This window comes from Nanorana parkeri, unplaced genomic scaffold (assembly GCF_000935625.1).
Source record: "Nanorana parkeri isolate BGI_ZX_2015 unplaced genomic scaffold, ASM93562v1 scaffold13, whole genome shotgun sequence".
NCBI classification, from domain to species: Eukaryota; Metazoa; Chordata; class Amphibia; order Anura; family Dicroglossidae; genus Nanorana; species Nanorana parkeri.
The window spans coordinates 1,352,562-1,374,333 of record NW_017306281.1 but is presented as its reverse complement, the minus strand read 5'-3'; the positions used below and the strand labels follow the sequence as shown (position 1 = coordinate 1,374,333).

General features: G+C 41.9%; 1 protein-coding gene across 1 annotated transcript in view; it reads left to right on the top strand.

The window, feature by feature from the left end:
- CLIP1 (CAP-Gly domain containing linker protein 1) overlaps positions 1-21,772 on the top strand; it is a 126,410-nt gene that overhangs the window by 46,413 nt on the left and 58,225 nt on the right. Inside the window, exons 7-10 of the mRNA XM_018557458.1 lie at positions 1,733-1,836; positions 8,466-8,526; positions 10,471-10,575; positions 20,374-21,093. Of these exons, the coding sequence (XP_018412960.1) occupies positions 1,733-1,836; positions 8,466-8,526; positions 10,471-10,575; positions 20,374-21,093 (990 nt within the window). The remainder of the gene's footprint in view (positions 1-1,732; positions 1,837-8,465; positions 8,527-10,470; positions 10,576-20,373; positions 21,094-21,772) is intronic.

The window sequence follows — 21,772 nt, the reverse complement described above, 5'->3', positions numbered from 1 at the left end:
CACTGTCAAATCTGAGATTTCATGATGCCACATCTCCTTTTTTTTTCAAAGGGTCCCAGTTCCTCATGGTTCTGTGTGTACTCCTCAGTACCAAGAGCTGGGATCTGTGTTCATTTTTATTGGACAAGTTTGAGCCCAGCCTCTACCATGCCAATGATCAGCAAACTTGTGCTGGCAGAGTAACCTTTTGAAACCAGCAACTCTTTGTCCAATCCCACAAATAGAGCAAAAAAAGACTGGAGATTGAATGAACTTAAGCCATGGTCAGGATGGACAAGGTCATAAGGCTTTCTAAGCATCAAAAAGTCACACCAACCTTTCTGACGACAATTTCTAGGATCCTGACATCTGCGAGAATATTGTTAAAAATTCTCAATGCTGGAGAGAGACTGAAAGGTAAGGGGCCAAAAACTGCCTCTATCCAGACCGCAAAGTGAAGAGATTTCTGGTGTGGGAGGTGAATGTGCAAATATGCATCCTACAAGTCCAGAGAGACCATGAACATCTCTTTTAAGAAGGGCCTTCCTTGCCGAATTAATCTCTGTCCTGAATTTTTTATACTTCAGCGACTTGTCGCGTTGTCTCTCAGATTAATCTTATTTTTTTAATGAAAAAATATCTAGAAAATCTGATCTGCTGGAACAGGTGGAGCTACCTTTTGCTGACAAAGTTTCTGTGCACTTTGTCAGGGATTCTGCCATCTTGCAGTCTCTTGGTGGCCTGATAAGAAAAAAGGTTTTGGTAGGGAGGGGCTAGGAATTCTAGACAATACCAGTACCTCAACAGCTGGAACAAATGGGCTCCTGAAATGCTTTCCCACTGGGGAGTACTACAATAAGGCTTTTGATATAAATCTTATTGTATGATTTGTCAAGTAGTACAGTACAATACGTGGATATGTTAGTAAAATCTGTATTGTATTCACATTGCATGTCATTGAACATTTGCTGCAAGGTGTATTGGTTTTTCAAAATTATGCATTCTATGTAATCTATAGATAGCATTTGTTGAAAATTCACTTAAATGCAGCTTTAAAGTTGCTTGCCTTCATGCTTACATCTCCCGGTTTCCAGGATAGCTGCGCCGCACTTGAGAGAGGCAGGAAGGAGAGAGAGGGGCATATCACTCAGCCGAGCAATGACAGAAGTGCTGGAACTATAAAACTAGTTTCAGCATATTCGGCTGTGGGATTACTACACACCCGGATTTGCACACTTTACACTTACCCCAACTTGAGAACCACTGCTGTAGAGGCTTGCAGGTGCTGAAAAAGCTTGCTAAGTGACCCCTTTTAGCGTTTCTTACATAGACTATGCTGTTTGTTGTTTTGTTTTTCATCAAAAATATAGTTTATGCTTGGTCACTGCTGGCGTACATGACAAAATAACCTATTGAATATGTCTGCAAACCTTCTGCCATTCTGCTGGGATATCTGGAGGATGCAGTGAATACTAAGATCCTGTAGCGTGCAAACCAGCCAGCAACGTTTGTTTTTTTTTTTTATATTGTTGTTTTGACAGTCTTCTTTTAATATTTTAATAATCATTCACACCAGAATGCACGGGCTAGCATGCATGTTTCATATACATTGCGGCATTTAAAGTGACCTTTTCGTTTGAGTTTAGAGGCAAATTGCAGATCAACTCGCCCAAAATGCAGCATGCAGGACTTTTTTTTTTCTACTGCTCTCCATGCTGAATTTGGTTCTAATTAAAATGTCTCCCTCCCCTAGTATGTCATGGAAATGGAGGCCAAGATGGACCAATTACGCGCTATGGTTGAAGCCGCAGACAGAGAAAAGGTAGAACTGCTAAACCAACTGGAAGAAGAGAAAAGGTGAGAGCTTTAATGTATAACTTTTCTTTGTTAAAAAGAAACCGTCATCAGTCATCTATGTACATTGCAAGAAGTTTAACACACTTTGTTGCAGATTCTCACCTTTTTTTTCTGCTCTGAAAAAAGTTTGTTCATGTCTTTTCAAGACTGATTCCTGAATGGGAGCGTCTATGTTCCGTTGTAACCTCCTGAGGAATTCTGTGTTCTAATATTAAAAGCTACAGGGTTTGCATCCCCTTAGCAGGAAAGCCTTAGAAAGTATCCCACCACTGCCACCAGCTGCCTTCAGGTGATTGAACACTGGCAAATCAATCAAAGTTGCAGGACAGCCCTGTATAACTAGAAAAGATGGTACATGCATGAATCTATAACCAGCCTATAACCAGTTGACAGGGCTATTTGTTTGGCTGGCAGGTTGGCTGGCAGGTTGAGGCTGGGGAATTTTTGTGTTTTGTATTGTTGTAAGCCTTCCCAATGTGCGCCCTGCTATAAAGGCCGGTTATAGATTCATGCATGTACCATCTTTTCTAGTTTGACTATTTTTGGTTTGGGGGACGCACTGGAGTCCCAGCGTGCATTTTTGGTTGCTGGGCCTCCAGTGCGTCCCTGCACCTTATTAGGAGGAGTTGGCTACCTCCAGGTACACCTGCATGTAATTTATCAACTTCATTAATATGCTCACACTTGGAGACTCGGATACATAGAGTTAGGACCACACTTTGCAGAGGTGCCTTGGCGCGGCAGTGTGGCTTCTACATATTTGGCCAAAAGTTTGTGCAACTAAAACCTCTGATTTTAACGCATACTGTTGACAGGGCTATTTGTTTAGTTGCAGGCTGGCTGGCTGGCAGGTTGAGGCTGGGGAATTTTTGTGTTTTGTACAGCCCTGTATAACTCCTCTCACTCCCAGCTTGACTCAATTTTTTTGCTAGTGTCCTTGGGTGATTGACACCTCTCCCTTTTGCGCCTTTTTTCTAGTACTTACATGCTACACTAAGCCACTGCAACGCCTCCAGCAGCTATCCGGATTAGTTTTCTAGCTTTGGTAGATTCTCCATGGCAGAGCTTTGGTAGACCCTAACCGGACAGACAATACCGGACTGGCCTGTAAAGTGCTTAGTTCCTAGACTCTGCGTTTGGCTCCCACCTTGGCACTTGTGGAGCGTGTGGAGTAACCGTAGGGTGCTCTACAGGTACAGAGCTGTGATCCATCTAGGTGAAGCCCTGACCCTTAAAGGTTTAAGAATTATGGGATACACCTTTTTGCATTTTTAGTTTTGTTATGATACAGGAGTTTACTTTGCACTGTACTCCTGTAATCAAAAATCCACCATAAGCTTAAAATTTAATATACTGTGGGTGGGACTAAGCTCTCTACTGAGAAGCGATCCTGACAATATTGTCGGGATCCTCCTCTCCTATTGAGTGACAGCAGCTTTTAGGAGCGCGTTCATGAGAACCTGTGAAGGAGCAGCAGCTCAGGGCACATTCTATCAGTATATTCATGTCAGGTCACAGATCTACGAACACTTGCACATCCATCTATCCAGTTTGTCTTTTTCGTTTCCCTCCTCCCCTCTCCTCTCCACAATGCTGTCTCCAGACAATACACGTACCACATCAGTACGAAGACATTCAGTTCAGCTCTGTCTTGCCCTCCTCCCCTTCTCTCTGTGGTCTTTATCTCTTCTCCCTGTGTATGTAAAAAGACAGCAGAGTAGAGGGGAGAAGGATGAGGAGGGAGCTCAACTGACGGTCTTAGTGCCAATGTGGTATGGGTATTGTCCGGAAACAGCAGTCTGGAGTGGGGAAAGGGGATGATGGAAGGAAAACCTGCGGGATGGATGTGCTAGTGTTCGTAGACCAGTGACCTGAATGATACATAAACTCTGATAGGATGCTGCTGCACCTGCACAGGTTCTCATGAACGCGCAGCAACTCCTATAAGTTGCGGTCACTCATTGAGAGGAGGAGGATCCTGACATTGTCAGGATTGCTTCTCATCACAGAGCTTAGCCCCGCCCACAGTATATTACATTGAATTTTACGCTTATGGTGCATTTTTGATTTACAGGAGTACATTACAAAATGTACTCCTGTATCCCTAGGAAACTAAAAAAAATGCAAGAAAAAAAGTGTACTCCATAATTCTCTAAGTTACCCCTAGGGGGTCTACCTGGCGGCAAATCTCTGATGGCATATGGCACTGGTGTCGCATTCATGGTACTAGTGCGACTCTTGTGTGGCACTTTCAGTGCTCATTTCAGCTTTAGATTTCGACTTCAGCACCAGTTTATTTCCCTTGAGGCCTAGGGGCTGTGGACCACACCTGCACAGTTTCCATCTGGAGTACCATAGTACGCATGCGCCTGCATTTTCTCTGTCTCGCTGAACACATGATGCTGCTGCAACACTGCAAAGACACAGAAAAGAGCGCAAGCTGCACTGTTCAGACCTGGGCCACTTACTGCCTGCCTGTTTCTGGAAGTGGGGCACCCTATCACCCAAAGGTTGTGAGTTATTGCGGCACAAATGGAGGCTCATAGACCCTGAGATGCCTGGGCGGGAGGCTGACATAAGCTGACATCAGTTCTGGAGAGGGAACACTATATCCCTTTCAGTTTAGGATCGGGACACTCCTCTGCACCCTCTAGAGCACCCTCTTCCAACTTATTGTCTAGAGAGGAGTTCACTGCTGTTATGGCTGATTTTATGGGAGCAAATGGGTGACCTCTTTGAGACTACAGACTGCAGGCGCTGCAAGCGGGCCTTTTCCTCTGCTTTCTGAGACCCCCTCTGACTCTCCTCTACCTACTTTTGCACTACCTGTGGAGGAAAAGTCTTCAAGACACTCTTCAGGTGACTCTTCAAGACACAAAAGTTTCCTGACTACTTCTGTCTTTGTAGTTGAGTTGGCACATGCTTGCAGTTGGAGCTACCTACGTGGAAGGTCACGAGTTTGAGGTCCTTGAAACTACCTTAACCTGCAAAAAAGCTTTCTCTGTTCACTCACTGTTGCAGCCTGTTTTGCTTGATGACAGGGATCACCCTTAAAAATGTACTTCCCAAAATGATTTGCTCAGCAATATCCTATTGAATATGGCTTCTTTAAAGGAGAACTATGGGGTCAGTGTTTTTCCCCATAGTTCTCCTTAGGGTAACGGGAGGACACAAACTAGCGTCCTCCCGTTACCCTAAGTTCAGTATACCGCGAGCTACAGCTCGCGGTATACTGAGACGCCGCAGCCGGAGCGGATCCCGACGTAGATGCCGGGATCCGCCCAGCTGCGTGAGTGACAGCTGGCTCTGCCTATCTAGAGGCAGAGCCAGCTGTACCCGCCCCCTCCCGTTCCGCCAGTCAGCACTGGCAGATCGGAGCGGGGAGAGGGGAATCCAGCCCTCCCCCTGTCACGGCAGAGAGCCGCGACAGGATCGAGAGGTGAGCGAACCTGGTATGTGTTCGCTCACCTCCCGATCTACTGAGCCGACCTGTGACAGTCTCATTGTCACAGGTCGGCTAGAACTATGAGGTGAGTGGAAATCACTCATAGTTCTCCGTTAAGAAATGGGCTTTCCTGACGCCAATCCATGGCAGCATACAATGGTGGGGGGCGGAGCCATACCCTTTGTATGCTGCCATGTATTGGCGTCAGGAAAGGAAAATTACCGTTAGGTAAGTATACAATTTTCCGTAGTCCCTGTTGTCGACTTTGCCATTTCTTGTTTGAACAAAACCTTTACTGTCCCTCCAGAGGATGTGCCAGTTTCCAAGTACCCCACGGACAAGAAGTTAGAAGCCCTGTTTGAGGCCCTATTTACCTGTACAGGCTTGGCTATGCAACCTTATGTTGCCACAATGGCAGCATGTCAGACTTCTGTGTGCTCCACAGCTATGGCTAGGGACCAGGAGTCCATCTCGACAGACGCCAAAGTTCTTAAACACTTGTAAAACCGCATGTTGATGCCCTGGCAGAGAAGGGGTGGTGGGCTAAGACACATTCCTGCCTCTGAAGAAGTTGAAGAAATCTTCTGCTTGCTCCTGCTCTGTTCTAGGCCCAAGCAGGGCAAACAGTTCTATTGCAAGGGATGGTCCTCCAATGCCACTAAGTCCAGGTACAAGAATTCTACACAGTAAAGGGTTGCCCCTATTTTTAAATGTTGGTGGACATCTGTCAGCCTTCTCGGTGTTCTGAAAGATGAACATTCCTTATGTCAGCCTCCTACTCCTACAGCCTGGCTACCCCTGCTCTAGATTTTCACCAAGGTTTTTGCCCTGCGCTGGTCCCAGGGCAGTCTCTTAGTGGGCTACTTAGACTACCTCCTCCTCAGAAGGCAGCCTGCACAAGCCCCATCATCCAACATTCAGTGGACAAAAGAAACCCTGCGGAGCTTTGGATATATTCTAAACCTCTAGAAGTCAATGCTGAAGACTTCTAATTGCTTGGAGTATCTGGGCTTAGTCTTGGACATGGTACTGTTCAGAGTCTTCCTTCGCAGGTAAATCCTTTCTCTAATGAAGTTGCTCATGAATACCAGCCTGGGGCAGACTCCTCGAGAGCCTCTGGGTTCAGCTCATCTTGGAGTTCAGATTGAATCTGTTGACTCTTCAATGCTGGACTTCCCAGCTGCAGGGTCAGCAGGTTTCAGTTGGACAGCACCACCACCATGGCTTAAATCAACCATCAGGGAGGCACCAGGCTTCGCACAGCTTAAAAAATGCAGGCCTGATTCTGATCTGAGCAGAACTTTGTGTTACAGCCCTGTCTGTCATGCACATTCCAGGCAAGGAAAATTAGCAGGCGGACTACCTCCGTTGTCAGCGCCTTGCCCTTTGTTGTAGGTAGGGGCTGCTGGACATAGACATCCTGTAACCCAAGTTCAACAACAAACTGGACAGGTTCGTTGTCTGGTCCAGGGTTTCCAGGCTTCAGTGGATACCTTTGTGACTGAGTAGGATAAGTTGAGCCTGCTCTCTGCCTTCCCTTCTTTAATACCATTGCCTAACCTGCTTTGCATGATCAAGACAGAGGGCATCCTGGGGATCTCCAACTGGCACAGGAGATTGTGGTACTTGGATGCAGTAAAGCTCCAGGCAAACTCTGTGGGCACTACTGGATCGTCCAGACCACCTGTCTTAAGCACCAGTATCCCACCCTACATCTTTGTCATTGGCAGTGTTAACGGAGAGTTGAAGCCCAGGTCCTGACACACAGAGGCCTGTCGGTCTCCTAAAGCTTAGGGAATTGAGCTAGGTCTATCATTGCACCTGAAGTTTACTAGGTCTGAAGCCAGGAAGTTCTATCCTAGGAAGTACTGTGTGGGACACCTTTTTATCCCCAGTCTGGCCTGGACTCCCTTTTCATTATCCATAAGGATCCCCGGATGGAGCAACCCCATTACTGCTCCACTACTGTTAGATGTATTCATAGGACTATCAATCTGGCCTTTGAGCTAAAGGGGAACATTCCACACTTTCTGGTCAAGGCACATTTTACTAGAATTATTAGTGCAATATGGGCTTTTCAGCATCAGGTTTCAGTATCCCAATTCTGTAAGGTTGCTATCTGCTCTCATACTTTGACAAGTTCTACCAGGGGGATGTTTAGGCTAATGCGGATGCCAGTTTTGGTAGTAAGGTCCTCCGTATGGCCCTATTGTGTCTCAATAGGCATGCCTTTTATATGTTCCCTGTTGGGGTTATTAATGTTCTTGGCAGCGTGTTGCTGTTGTCTTTTTCCCCTTGGTAAGCTTATATGCTAAGAACCATACAACTCATGGCCCATAACAGTATGGGTTCTTGCGCAGATCAGTCTGCAGGGAGATATTTAGAGGAGCCCAAAACTTAAAAGTTACCTATTCCTTTGAATTGGGCATTACAATTTTTTTTTTTTAATGTCACGGTCAGTGAACAATACTCATCCCCATAATTCAAGCCGACCTGTGACACTGAGGCTGTCACAGGTCGGCTCTATTAATCGGGAAGTCAGTGAACACGCCGATCGCTGACGTCTCGATCTTCTCCCTGCAGAGAGCGGTGAATGTCAGTCACTGCTCCCCACAGGGATTTCCCTCTTCCCTTCTCCCATTTCTTCAGTGCTGACTCAGCCAGCGGGGTGGATCTCAACAGTATTGTCGGCTCTGCTCTCTCAACATATAGCGGGCAATAGCCTTGTTTAAAGCAAGAGGGTCTGTGTGAAAGCCGAGCAGCTAATACATGCAGACTGAAGTCTGCAATGGCAGCCTCAATGTTTCTCCCTCTCCGTTTTCAAAAGATGCTTAATTGGCAGGTCCAAATGCATGCTGGCATAGTAAAAGCAATTGAAGCATTATTATGGGTTGGACTGGGGGGAACATTAGGGGTAAAGGATAGTATAGGGTGAGGAAAGTCCAAGACTGTTATCAGGTTGGGGGATAATATAAGACGGGAAATGGGGAGCGAGTCTCTCTCTCTCTCGCTCACTCATTCTTTTTTGCGCTCTTTCTCCCTTTCAATGTTTCTTTGTTTGTATCATTCAACTGATCAGTAAGAGACTAAAGTTGCAATAACTATTAAAACCTTAACTGAAAAAGGACAATATTTGTTATTGCTTGACACATTAACTAACTAAGTAGTTTTTAATTGTTTACAGAAAAGTTGAAGATCTTCAATTCCGTGTGGAAGAAGAGTCTATTACCAAGGGTGATTTAGAGGTAAAAATTATCTTTATTTAGGGACAACCCTATGATGTATATTGCACTGATAATTATACGTGAGAGGGAAAGCATTTACAAGCTATTAATTGGAGTGTTCTAAAGAGTTTGTATTACAAAATAGCCTTCCAAATTGGGAAAGTGCCAAGCTTGCGAGTAAAAACTCAATAGTTCCATCATCTCTTCTGGTTGGTAATGCATCTTGCTTGCTATTGCTTTGTACTATCTGAAATTAAGCTATACTATTGTATGCTTATAAAACTGGTATTGACTTGAAATCATTTTCTTTAAATCCTCTGTTAAAGCAGGTCTGTTGACTCAATGCCAGTTTTGTAAACATATCTACAGCAGCAAATCCAAAAATACAACTATTTTCTTTCCTTTTGTGCTTTCTTCAAGAAATGGCAATTAGGTTTTGTAGTGAAATTAATTGAAATAAATGGCTTACAGCTCTGTTAGTTAGCCAATTTTTGTCATAAAACTGTATATGACAATGTTGATTGCTTGTATAAAAATGGACATTTCAGTTTTTCAGTTCACATTTTTTTTTGTTACATTTTTATTTTATCATCCTTCCATTCCCTCCCCCAATTTAGTTATTTTCACAGTTTTGATAGGTAAACCAATAGGCACTGCAGAATATCCCATCGACAATTGAGGAAATTCTCACATGGCCCAAATCTATTAATAAATATATATTCTTGGTTAAATGCTAATCACTGCTTTAAAAACGCAAGCTTTTTCACTGGTGCATGCTTCTGTTATTAACTACAGGCAACTGAAATATTCCTATTTCAAACACTAACGTTTCCTTTTATAAAGCCCTTCTTAAGTGTGGCTCTAATATCTCGGCACCAAATGGAAAAAATGCTGCCTGCAATATCCTAAACTTAGTCACAAAAAAGAGAATCACAACTTTGCCCCTTAATTGTATTGTTAAAATCTAAACATTGTTGAAGCTCCCGTTTCTCATAAAATAAATAAATCTAGGTAGTCGGGCTCTTTTAACCAATTCAGTCTCTGAATTTGGATATACACTGGACAAGGTTGCTGCATAGTCACATTGTTACTGCATATGGGGCACAGTCCCAAAGGTAGGCCTTTGTTGACCTTTGCCTAATGTTCACCTTTATTTTATTAACAGAGATGAAATGAATACAGATAGCTTGGGGATATCCTGTTACTACCTTGTAGGCAATAAAAGGGAATTGACCAGCATACATGCAATATGAAATTGCATGTTGAATACATTTGGATGGTTGTCCAAGGGTCTTTAGATAAAAACAAACTGCATGCCAAAAAAGATTCCACAAACTTTTCTGTTGGTAAGATGTTTTTTTTTATTTAAATTTTTAAAAAGTGAAAACTGACAGGACAGTTTTAGTAGAACTTGCTAAAGAATACCATGGCAGTCCTTTGTAATACAGATACCAAGGAATGCCATTTTTTTGTATTAAATGTTTAAAGCAGAAAAGCAAATTTCTGCCCAGTTAAATTGTTTAAAAAAAATACTGTGTAGTCTTAATACACATTCACCACTGGTTAAGTCACTAAATATATTTTTTCTCTCGATTAAAAAAAAAAAATTAAAATGCAGATTATTAAATAATTGCTTGCAAAAGTTATAATGTTCTAAATTTATGCTAATGCATTTATTTTTCTGAAAAATAAACTAATTCTACTTGCTGCATGCACCTGTCCTGTGTTTCTACTTATTGCCTTTCTTTTTTGTCTTTCACCATCAACTTCTTCCCACTTTTCTTGTTGATCACTCATCAAAGAATCATCTAGCCATCCTCCTCTCTTCTGTTATTTACCCACTGCATCTTTGCTCATCAATGGTCCGATCGTGCCGGAGCACGGCCTGCATGTGGCTCCTACCTCTCGTGCTGGCATGTGATGGTGGCACTGTTGTGTTCTCTTCCTCTCCCTTTTTACTAACAGACGCAGACCAAACTGGAGCATGCCCGCATTAAGGAGCTTGAACAGAGCCTGCTCTTTGAAAAGACCAAAGCTGACAAACTTCAGAGAGAGTTAGAAGACACTAGGGTAATGGTTTTCAATATTTCATGGAAACTCTCCCAACACAGCACACTTTTTTTTCACTAGGTTTCTCTAGCCACAGCAGATACTGTCATGGTACAATAACAAATGTAGTCTTTGGCCTTAAAGGATAAGTGCACTGTAAAACCAAGTGTACTTATCTTTTTTACACTCGCTCCCCCTGACCTGACAGATACCACTCTTCTCTTCTACAGATGTATATTTACCTTGATCTGATGCCCGCGGCCTTTAGGGATTGTTTACATGTCTCTCAGGGTGTCAAATCACTGTAAATTTGCATCTGTGCAGGGGAAGGGTTGGATTTTATGTCGAGGGAGGGGAGCAAAAAAATAAATAAGTGCACTTTTCTTTTTTTTAAAATAATTTTACAGACACAATCCAAGCCTTTCTTTAGCTGTTGTGCTACAAAATATTAATGTCTCTTTCTTGACTAAAACAATATTCTCTTGGTATAGCTTTTCATTTCTCCCTTCACACTGTAATGTTTCATTATTTACTGTTTACCAATTCCTTTAACTAAAGATAACCCTTATACATTACATAAACTGAAAAGGATACAGTTAGCAAATTATCTTGGCCAGTATCTGCTCTTTGGGTTTACTGTTGGTAATCTAGTTTTATTTTTTTTTTACAGTATCGGTTTCTAAAAGATAATCTTGTGACTGGGTGTATTACTTAAAATTTTATAATTGGTTATATCAAATATTATGTACACTTGCTTGTGTGCAATTTGTTTTTACAATGCGTTTTATCTTTTCCTCATCTATTATGGGTCACAGGAAGCCTTTAATTTTCATGTTATACTGCCACCTACATGCAGATTCAAAACTGGCAAACAAAATCCCTATAGGCCAGCTCAGATTACAGCCCAGGCCAGCCCTTCTATGTTCATGCTTCAGTTTTTGTTTTTAGTAGTGTCCGAGGAGGATGGATGCCTTTTCTTCAGATTTGCTGTGTAAAAGACTAGCCTGTTTTTTTGCTAGCACTTTTTTCTCGTTCTGTGCTCCATTATAATAATGTGCTGCGCTTCATCTAGAACAATAAATGAATAAACAAATCTCTATAATAAGTGCTAAACAATACATGCAATCAAAGTGCTCACAATTGCTCTTCTTGTAAATATCAATCCTAAATAATATCCCTCTGGAAAGTTCAATCATATATTCAGTGTTCAGATGTGCACAAATGTGGAATCACACATATAAAGTGCTCAAGATTTGTCCCAAGTGCACCATACTCTATCCTTCCACTGTGAAAGTTCTTTATACAAAGTCCATACGTCAACTCCAATTATCACCCAGGTGCTCCCCCTCTCAGTGGGCCTTTCACCATATAAGTAGACCTAAGCGGTTCTAAAATTGCTTTATAGGATCTCCAATCGATCGATCATTCAAAGGCCGTCTCTCCACAATCGTTACACATGAAATTACGTCAGCATGTCATCACGACCATATCCAATAAAATATAAAAACAGCCCATAGCGTAAAACCGAAAAATTAAAAAAACTCCTTTATTTAAAAGAATTCACATAAGGAAAGTTGACATAAAACTTCAAGTAAAATGTATGCCTGACAACTTTCTCACCGTGTCACCGTATTCTCTGGGTGCAAAGACGGATGGGTGATAATTGGAGTTGATGTATGGACTTTGTATAAAAAACCTTCGCAGTGGAATGATAAAGAGTGTGGTGCACTTGGGACAAATCTTGAGCACTTTGTACGTGTGATTCCACATTTGTGCACATCTGAACACGTAATATATGATTGAACTTTCCAGAGGGATATTATTTAGGATTGATATTTACAAGAAGAGCGATTGTGAACACTTTGATTGCATGTATTGTTTAGCACCTTTTTATTATAGAGATTTGTGTATTTATTCTAGATGAAGCGCAGCACATTCGTTATAATTTGACACATTCAGAGGGTACCACTTCTTATAGTGCTTGCAGCTACACAGGGTTTGGGGCAAGGTGCTATTTGTCATCTGTGCTCCATTATTCCCTTTTCCTAATGGTTTTGCCTTGGAAGGCGTTTAATGGTGTGGGTTTAAGCAATAGCATTATCTGTTGGGTGTAGGATCGTCGTCACACTTTTCTGCAATACAGCATTGAGGAAGCATCTCCCCGCTGCTTCTGCTCCTGTTTGAGCCACATGGAACTTCATTCTTCAATCCATTCCTGCTGCCTGCTTACAGTGATTTTTTTTTCCCGTCACCTTCGGCCATCCAACCTTTACCTGTTACTAGCTGTCTGGGTTTTGTAAGTATTGAGGCCTCATTTCTTACCCTGAACCTATATGTTATCTTCCTGCCATGCATTTACAACATGTCTGATTTTAGATACTGCGGTCGGAGACAGTTTAGCTATTCTAGGGTTGCCCAACCCCCCTCTACTAACAGTTCCAGGGCTACTTGCAGCACGCCTAGTGAAGGACCCTGGAAGCAATCTGGCGGCAGCTTAGCTGCCAGAATCGCTTCCAGTGTAGAGCTGACAGTTGGCTTTACACATGTTAACAGAGTCCCGGCGGCTCTAGCCCATTCACAGGGTTCCTCTGCCACCGATGTATGAGATACTTCAGCGGCAACAAAAGGGTTAAAGGAGACTGTTTTGGCTCTGATGCAGTGTGTACCACAGTTCCCAGCCTTGAGTCATTTAAAACTCCTAATGCGGTGAAGAATTTCCCTTTGAATCCACTTTTCAAAACTGTTTGTTTCTCTTTGGAGATTGGAAGCATCTCGATAACTGTATGTTCCCCCTAAGCACCTATTAGCCGTCTAAAGGCAAGACATCAAGTAATGTCTTGCCTTTAGAAGGCGCTTACTATTTCTGTAGAGGACACGCCTGTCATTAAGAACCCAACGGTTAAGCGGTTGGAAGCCCTTTCTAGAGTTATGTTCTCACTGGCGGGTCCTATTGCGCTTTTCTTTGTCAAACCATGTTTGATGGCTGTAACATTAAATTTCAGCTGTCATGGTTTTGTGGGAAGCCTCCCATCTTATATCTCGTTTCTTATGTCGGTACATATGCGTAGGGTACTTTAGCTAAAGTACTCAACTGCAGAACACTTGGGTAAAAAGTGTTTGATCCGCATGGTCTTAGAGGCACAATGCCTTTTGGAACAGTTGTTGACAACATCATTGAGCATCCTATGGTGGCAAGAGCACCCATCTTACTTGGTGGAAAGAAGCTAAAGTAGTATTGCAAAGGATTGGACCAGGCAGAAACTTGATTTAGCAGATTTAATGATGACAACTGCAGCCTGGAACAATCAGTTCAGTGAATAGAGGCCCGCAGGCACATTTTTAAGAAATTTAGAAATAGAGCGATATAGGCTATAGTATGATTGGCTGCCAAGGCCTACGCTACTGCAACTAACCATAAATCTGACATTCCTGCAGAAAGTATGTCTCTTAATTTGACCCTTATATATGAATTTTATCTCAGCCCAAGCAAATGGACTGACGCATGCTCACGTGCCGAATGTGTCTTGTATACTTTTTAGTGTTCATCTAAACTTTATTAGTTAAATGTTTACAGTATGTCTGTAAGGTGGTCTGCAACATCTAGGGCTTTTAACTAATACATAACTATTATAAAAATTATTAATAAAATGTTAATATCAATTGTTTGAAATTTAATATCAAAATTCCACTTCAAATCCTAAGGATCGGACTGTGAAGGCTTCTCCCTCCTCTGAATGTTAGGACATGTCTTGTTTCACAACTACCTTGACCTTCTCATTAAGATCCTCCAAGCTTGGCTGCTAGTCTACTTGGAAAGTCTGGCACACAGTCTGCTAAATCCACAAGCCTCCCTCTACATCAGAGTGCACCTCTCCTTTCCAGAGTGGTGGTATGTTCTTTAAAGCTGAACTCCAGCTTTAAAAATGTATATATACTTGCACTGGTCCAGCTTGCCACAATGTAAAAGCTGCAGCTACTACGATGTATAACACTATCCCCGTGGCCTTGCCCGTGATAGATAAAAATAAATATTTACATTGTGCCAAGCTGGACCAGTGTAAGTATATATATATATGAATCTTTAAAGCTGGAATTCAGGTTTAACCTTTGCGGATGCTTAGACAGTTTGGATCTCTTTTGCTTGGGTGCAGAAGGTGGTATCCCAAGGTTACAAACTGTGCTCCTAAGCACAAAGAGGCGTTCAGCCTATTCTGCATTATAAAGCTCTGAATTTCTTCATACTGGTCCAGAAATTCCACACGTAATCTACGTGTCTGCCTTCACTAGGGAGGCCTTTTGGTTTCTATTGACATCAGATTCTTCCCTACATATCCCGTCTTTTCCAGCACATCAGTGATTCCCAAGATTTGCAGTGGGGCCCCTGCAATATCTGTTTGAGGCAATGCCTTTGAGCCTCTCTTCTGTACCTCAGGTATTCAGCAACATGCTGGTCCCAATAATATCCCTCCTGTGCTCTTGTGGCATCTTCTGTTGAGGAAACAGTCGGCACGGGCTCTGTTGGACAATGTGGCTTTGACTGAGTCCAAGATTTGATGATATTCTTCTTTTGAGGCAGTACCATTTACCTAATTTCATTCCAGAGCTATGCAATAGAGCAATTTATCCTTTCTTTTGGCTACAGCCTTGTCTCCTGTCACAACGGATGCCAGACATGAGTCCTGGGCACCTGTGGGTGCAGGGGACTCTGTAATTAGCTGAGTCTTATCTCCCAATCAAATTCCTGGACCGTCAGGCGCTTTGGCTGTATAGGCAGCGTTGGATAATCCTGCTGGAGGGTCATTTGATCCAGATTAGGTTGGACAGTGCCACTGTGGTGGCGTAAATCGATCATCTGGAAGAAACGAGAAGTTGAACAGAGCATGTCCTGAGCAGAACTTCACATTCCAGCCTTGCCAACTATGTGCAGCGCCTGCACCGAGGAAGTGATCCCTTCACCCAAAGATGTTCCGTGACCTGTGTCACAGGTGGGGTACACTGCATGTAGACCTTCTGGCCTCCAGGTTCAACAACAAACTGAACAGGTTCATCTCCACATATAGAGATCCTCTAACGGAAGCAGTGGATGCTCTGTTGTCTCTGTGGTATCAGTACACCCAGATCTATGCCTCTCCTTCCCTGGAATGTCTTCCTCATCTGCTTTGCATAATCAATATGGAGTGCATTCGGGTGATCCTTATTGCTTTGGACTGGCACAGACGGATGTGGTATGCTGACCTCCGAAGACTTTTTTGCCTGTAGCTTTAAAGGCTCTGCCAGATCATTGGGATCTTTTATCCCATGGTCCGATTTTGTCATCCTGCTTCCCGGTGGCCTTAGGAGTCTGTGATTCCTATGATGCCAATAGCCTCCAAGTCTACTTCTCTAAAGGTCTGTTATGGAGCATGAGAGGCATGCTTCACTTGGTTTGAGTCCTAGCGCTTCCACCCAAAATGTTTCTTCATGGAATAAATCCTCCCCTTCCTGCAGCTGGGTCAAGGGCCAGGTTTCTGACCTTCCTATCCTTGTTCAGAGGCCGCTTGCCTCTTACTCTTTCATTAAGACGGGGGCTGTCTTACATGGCACCTCCCATCGATTCACCTGTGACTCCAAGGGAGCAGAATCTGATGCTTTCTGATTAAAAATAAAACTTGAACTAATTGGAGACCTTTCTCTCTCTCCTGTCATTCACAAGGTTGTATCTGTAATGCGAGTGTCTGAACTTGTGGCCTCATCTTGCAAAGAACCCTTTCTAGTTTTGCATCAGCACAAGGTGGTGGTGAGGCCCAGAACTTCTTGATTAGGTTTCAGGTGGCACTTCGAGGTGCAGGCAGTACCTAGTTGTTTTTTCTTGGGCCTAATATAGTTTGCTTGCTGTGTTGCACAGCCCTCAGTTGGACTGCTTTTACATGTGCCGAACCTTAAAGACTTCCTGTATCCCTCAAAGAATGAGATAGAAAATTGAATTTTTGTACTCTCCATAAAATCCCTTTCTTGGAGACCACCCCTATATCTTTATGCTGATTCTCTCGGTACTGCTTTGCTACATAACTGAGGCATACTGATAGTAGAAGGTACTGATGCAAACACAAGCCCTTGTACACAGAACCTAAGGCCTGATTCACACCTTAGTGTATGTGTTAGTCTGCACATAATGCACACATGCTTGCATGGGATTTTCCATTGCATAGTGCTTTGTTGCAAGGATGTACCATGTTGGTTTTTTTTTCCTTTCTTCCTGCAAAGTGTACTTTAACACACGCTACAACGTATTGGGTGAAAAGAAAGAATGCAGCCTGCCCTAATTGGGACATGCATTGGGACTGTGTTGACATGTAACATTGAGTACGTAATTTGTTCGCATTGAGATTAGTGAATAATAATTAAAGTGGTAACATTTCTGACAGCACAATTGCTGTATTGACATTTTAGGTGCAAATGCATTTAGGCTTTTTACCTGTGTTTACTGTGCGTTTCCCATGAATTTGCATTAACTTGTATAGCAGAATACAAGCAGAAGTGCAGATTGCTCACAGACTGGCCTTAACCGGTCTCCACATCCCATGTACATTAGCCTTAAATCTGTGATTATTGTGTTTTGGCAATAACTGTTAGAAAGAGGCAAATTGATGGTTGTGGGTGTATGCGATCAAGGTGCTGGCTCCCATGCATGCAGTTTAGGTGAACAATGGTTAAAGAGAAATAGGCTGATTCTTCCACTGAGTAGTAATATGTGAGCACAATGTAAAAAAAAAGAAACCCCAAAACACTGAACGGTTTGTAGTATCAACATTTCACAATATACTGATGGTACTCTGGCCACTTTAAGGACTTTTATATATTTATACTTTTTTATTTAAAAAAAAAAATTATTTTGTCCCTTGATATCCCAGTTTTGGGATGTAGTTGGGTGGTGGTAAATTGTCTGCTGGTAATCTGGTTCTGTATGTGGTATAAATGTCTTGGGCTAGTGGACATTACACAGTTGGTGTGTTGGTGATGTGGTAGTACAATTCCCACTACATATGCCCATGCACTGCAATGTCTCATAGTTATTCTACAGTGGACGTTTACAAAAGTAGCAGATTGTTTAGGTTGGGCATCTGAAACTTTGCAGAAAACTCATATTTTGAAGTGGATGTAAAAATCAAGGTGTAATTATAGTGATCTAGAATTGGGTAACTGTGCATCCATTACTTTTAGCAATCCACACTGACAAGCACTTAATATCCACTTCTTTCAATATGCAAATATCTAACAAGAAGTTGGCTAATAAATGTGCCCAATCCCTCTCCATACAGTGTTCCAATCTCTTACAGTACCTTTACTTTAAGCCTGTGTTTAACATTTTACTGTGCACGTGCAGACGGTCTGCAACAGGTGAAATCAACCATTGACAACAAGCACAACCCTGCAGCAGGGTCTTTCGGCACCAACCAGAAGCCAAATTATCAGTGTTTGCTTGGTTTTCAGTGGTGATAATGGAGAGTCTTATTCACAGTTGTAACAGATTGTTCCATATGTTGTATTCAATGCAGTGCTATTATTTGTATTCTTATCTTACAGTTCATGTTTGCTTTAATATCAGATAGGTTTGATGAGCAGGACAGATTTAGAACTATCATTTATTGAACTTGATATTGGTATAAGGACTTCAGATAGCCTTGTTGGCATTGTGTTGACCTTTCTTGTTATTTGCAGCCCAAACCAAGGCCTGTTTCTGTAAAAGTAAGTATTGTGCCTGAAATCAATGTTTATTGCCTGGGGTGGTAGGTAATGCAGTTACTAATACATATGCTTTTTGTAATATTTAGCTCTGGTTTAAAAGTGGCGTTTAAAGTGTTGCATGACAGTTTGTCTGTAAATGTTTGGGAACTAACTTGCAAAGCATGTATGTGAAAGATTTAGTCACCTTTAACCTCCTTGACAAGTAAGATAGAAATTGCCTTTTTATTTCTTTTTATATGTAAGGGAATAATTGTGCCACATATTGGGCCTCAAATGAGGATTTGCTTTCCTGATAGAATGAGTGTTTTAATGTACTTTTTAGGAATCCCTGAGTGGTGTTTTTCCAGTTTTCTAAAGATGTTATTTTTCAGAGCAATCATATTGGACTCTGTCTGCTTCATTAAATGTTTGTAACCTGTAACAACCTGCTAGCTTTAAACGTGAGAATATTAACACTGCATTTAGTGTTGGTGGATCTACTTGTGACCGATGCCAAGTGTTTTTTTTTGTTGGGCTTATATTATCAGTTACCATTTTTTCTTCTGTATTGAATAGATCTTAAGGACAAGGATTTTTCGAAGCTGTTAGCATTACTAATATATGCATGATTTTGAACTTTTGCTATGGTTATGGGAAATAGTGTTGTGCTTTGGCTTACAAATGGTTGGTTCATTCTATACTCATAGGTAATTGTTTCAGAATCCTTTTTTTGTTACTTATTTGATATACATTTCTTGTCATTTTGGATTTGTCTTTCAAGTTAGGTTTTTTAATTGTTTTGCTAGGCTATAAATTACTATAAAAAATAACAAATTTGATGTAGAATATAGCCAAGCCAATATAGTCAAGAGCCTGCAATCAATTCTAGGGACCATAGAACATCTTATGATCGAAGAAGTTCTAAAATAGTGGAGCACCTTCTGTTTTTATTGACTACTTTACTCCTGAGTGTCTAGACCTGGGTGAGGTTTGTGGCTTTGTGTAGATACTGTGTGCCTTTTATACTGAACATTGCTTTACATTCGGTCCAGAGATTTCTTTACTGCAATCACCACCTTGTTGCTTTCATCACATCCATGATTCTCTACATTTCTTCAGGATAGGCCAAGTAGTTAAAGAATATTTTTTTTCTATTAACCAGTGTAGTGGGGCTACCCCCGCACTGCAAGGGTTAAGTGCTCGTTTGTGTTAAGGTAAAAAACAAAAGTTATGCTCACCCAGAGCTCCGAGCCGGCTTCTTAGACCGGTCCTTCCAACATCTCTCCCCCTCCTCTGCAGCGGTCTATAGTCCCGTAAATCATCATGTCTATGCACAGTGTAAAGAGTTAGGGCTTGTTCACACGATGTCCGGAGCAGATCTGCAGACGCGGTGCTATGCGTTTTTGACACGTTCCAGTGTGGAGTGGGGCTGTCAGTATGTTAGCTGCAGTGCGTTTTTGACGTGTTTTGCGTTTCCGGACCGTACCCGGATTGGACAAAATGTGACATGCAGTATTTTCTCTGTCCGGAACGGACTGCGCTCGTGAGAACTGTAGCCCATAAAACACATAGGGATACATTGGGATGCATGTTGGGTGCATGAGCGCACGGATCTGGTCCGGACAGAATCCGGACGTCGTGTGAACAAGCCCTTAAGGACGCTAAAAAAGATTCCAGTGCTGCAGGAAGGGGGAGACAGGCTGGAGGGAGCTTTGGGTGTGTTTAACACGAACGATCACTTAACCCTTGCAGTGTAGGGGTAGCATTAAATTTGGTTGGTGTGTGACAACCTTGCTTGCACTGAACAACAGTGCAGAAATCAAGGTGCAAAGATGGTTGGAACATTGTATATCACCAAGACTATTTCACTGAAAATAAAAACTGTCTTCTAAAAAGCCTGTTTACACATTAGTATCCTAATATCCACCAAGATTTTGACCACCTGTGGAACATTGCTCTTTCTAATGTTGGTTGAATTTTATGGGCCTCTTGTACACCTATTATAAATAATTGTGATATAATTAAGCATCTTTCTAATGTTTTATTTTTTCTGCCTGGGTCAGTTTCTTAATTTAATCATTGTTTCTTTGCTTCCTTAATGTATGGTTATCGCAGGTGGCTACTGTCTCTGAAAAATCTCGTATCATGGAATTAGAGAAAGACTTGGTGCTGAAAACAAAAGAGGTAGCAGACCTACGTCTGAAGCTTGTAGAATGTAGCAAACAAACTAGTGATGTGGACACATCACTTTCATTGTTGCAAGAAATAAATTCTCTACAAGAAAATATTGCACAACTTAACAAGAAACATGAGCAAGAGCTTCAGTGCTTCAAAAGCAAGCTTGAGAGTACGCAAGGTGATCATGAGAGAGAAGTTGTATCTCTAAAAGCCTCAGTAGAAAAGATATCTAAAGAAAATGAGAGCTTGAAAGTAAAGCTCAGCCATGCAAGCAAGGAGAATGCAGACGTGATAGAACTTTGGAAGTCAAAATTGGACTCTGCAATCAGTTCACATCAGCAAGCAATGGAAGAGCTGACCATTTCATTTAGCAAAGGCACACTTACAGGGAACTCTGAATTAATAGAGCTTAAAGCAAAGATAGAGAATCTCAAGTTAGAACATCAAAAAGAAATTGAACAGCTCAAGTCTAAGCAAGAGGCTGAGCGAGCTGAACGACTTAAAGAGATAGATGCTTTGAAGATAAAATTACAATCTTCTAATGAAGAAAAAGAATCTGAGCTTGAAACTCTTCAATCTAAACTGGATACAGCAGAAGAGCAACATCTAATAGAAATAGAAGATACCTTAACTAAGCTGCATGATGCTGAAACCAAGGTAACGGAGACATTGCAAGCCCGGTACTCTGGGTAAATCCACAATGATAGTCTATATAGGCCCACATGGGGTTTAAGGTCTTCAGGTTTGAAGAGTAGAAGTTTGCAGATCTTAGTATGAGAACATCATGTCTTTGAGGAGATATAGCATAAAAGTGAATTTGTCTTCAATGTCAATGTTGTCTTTACTTTTTCAGTCCTGAGTTTCAGACAAAAATATGAAGTACATAATTGGTTTATATAAATTACCCACTAGTGAAAATTTTGGAATGTGTTTTTTCTATGCTGCCTTTTTTCCCCTTGACACAACTAGATGTTTCCAGCTAAAAGTCCATTAACTGTTTACATCTGGTTGCTGGGTGACATAGTTAAAATATGGCAGACAATTTAAGACCTATTCAGTGTTAATGATGCTAAATGTCTGTGTGCAGCAGACTTTGATCATTTCAATTGCTTGGATTTACTCTGCCTGCCTCCACAGTGTGTGATTGGGAGATGCACTCTAAACATGACCCTCGTGACTGAGCTGGGCACAAATTCTGTGCCGGAAGGCAGTAACCTAGTAGACCCTTTATTCCCAGCCCACAGTTTAGCGGGATTACGATTAATGAACTGGATAAAAATAAATGGTGAAAATGTGTTTTTATAGTTCTCTGTATCCATGGGTCACATTTGATTAT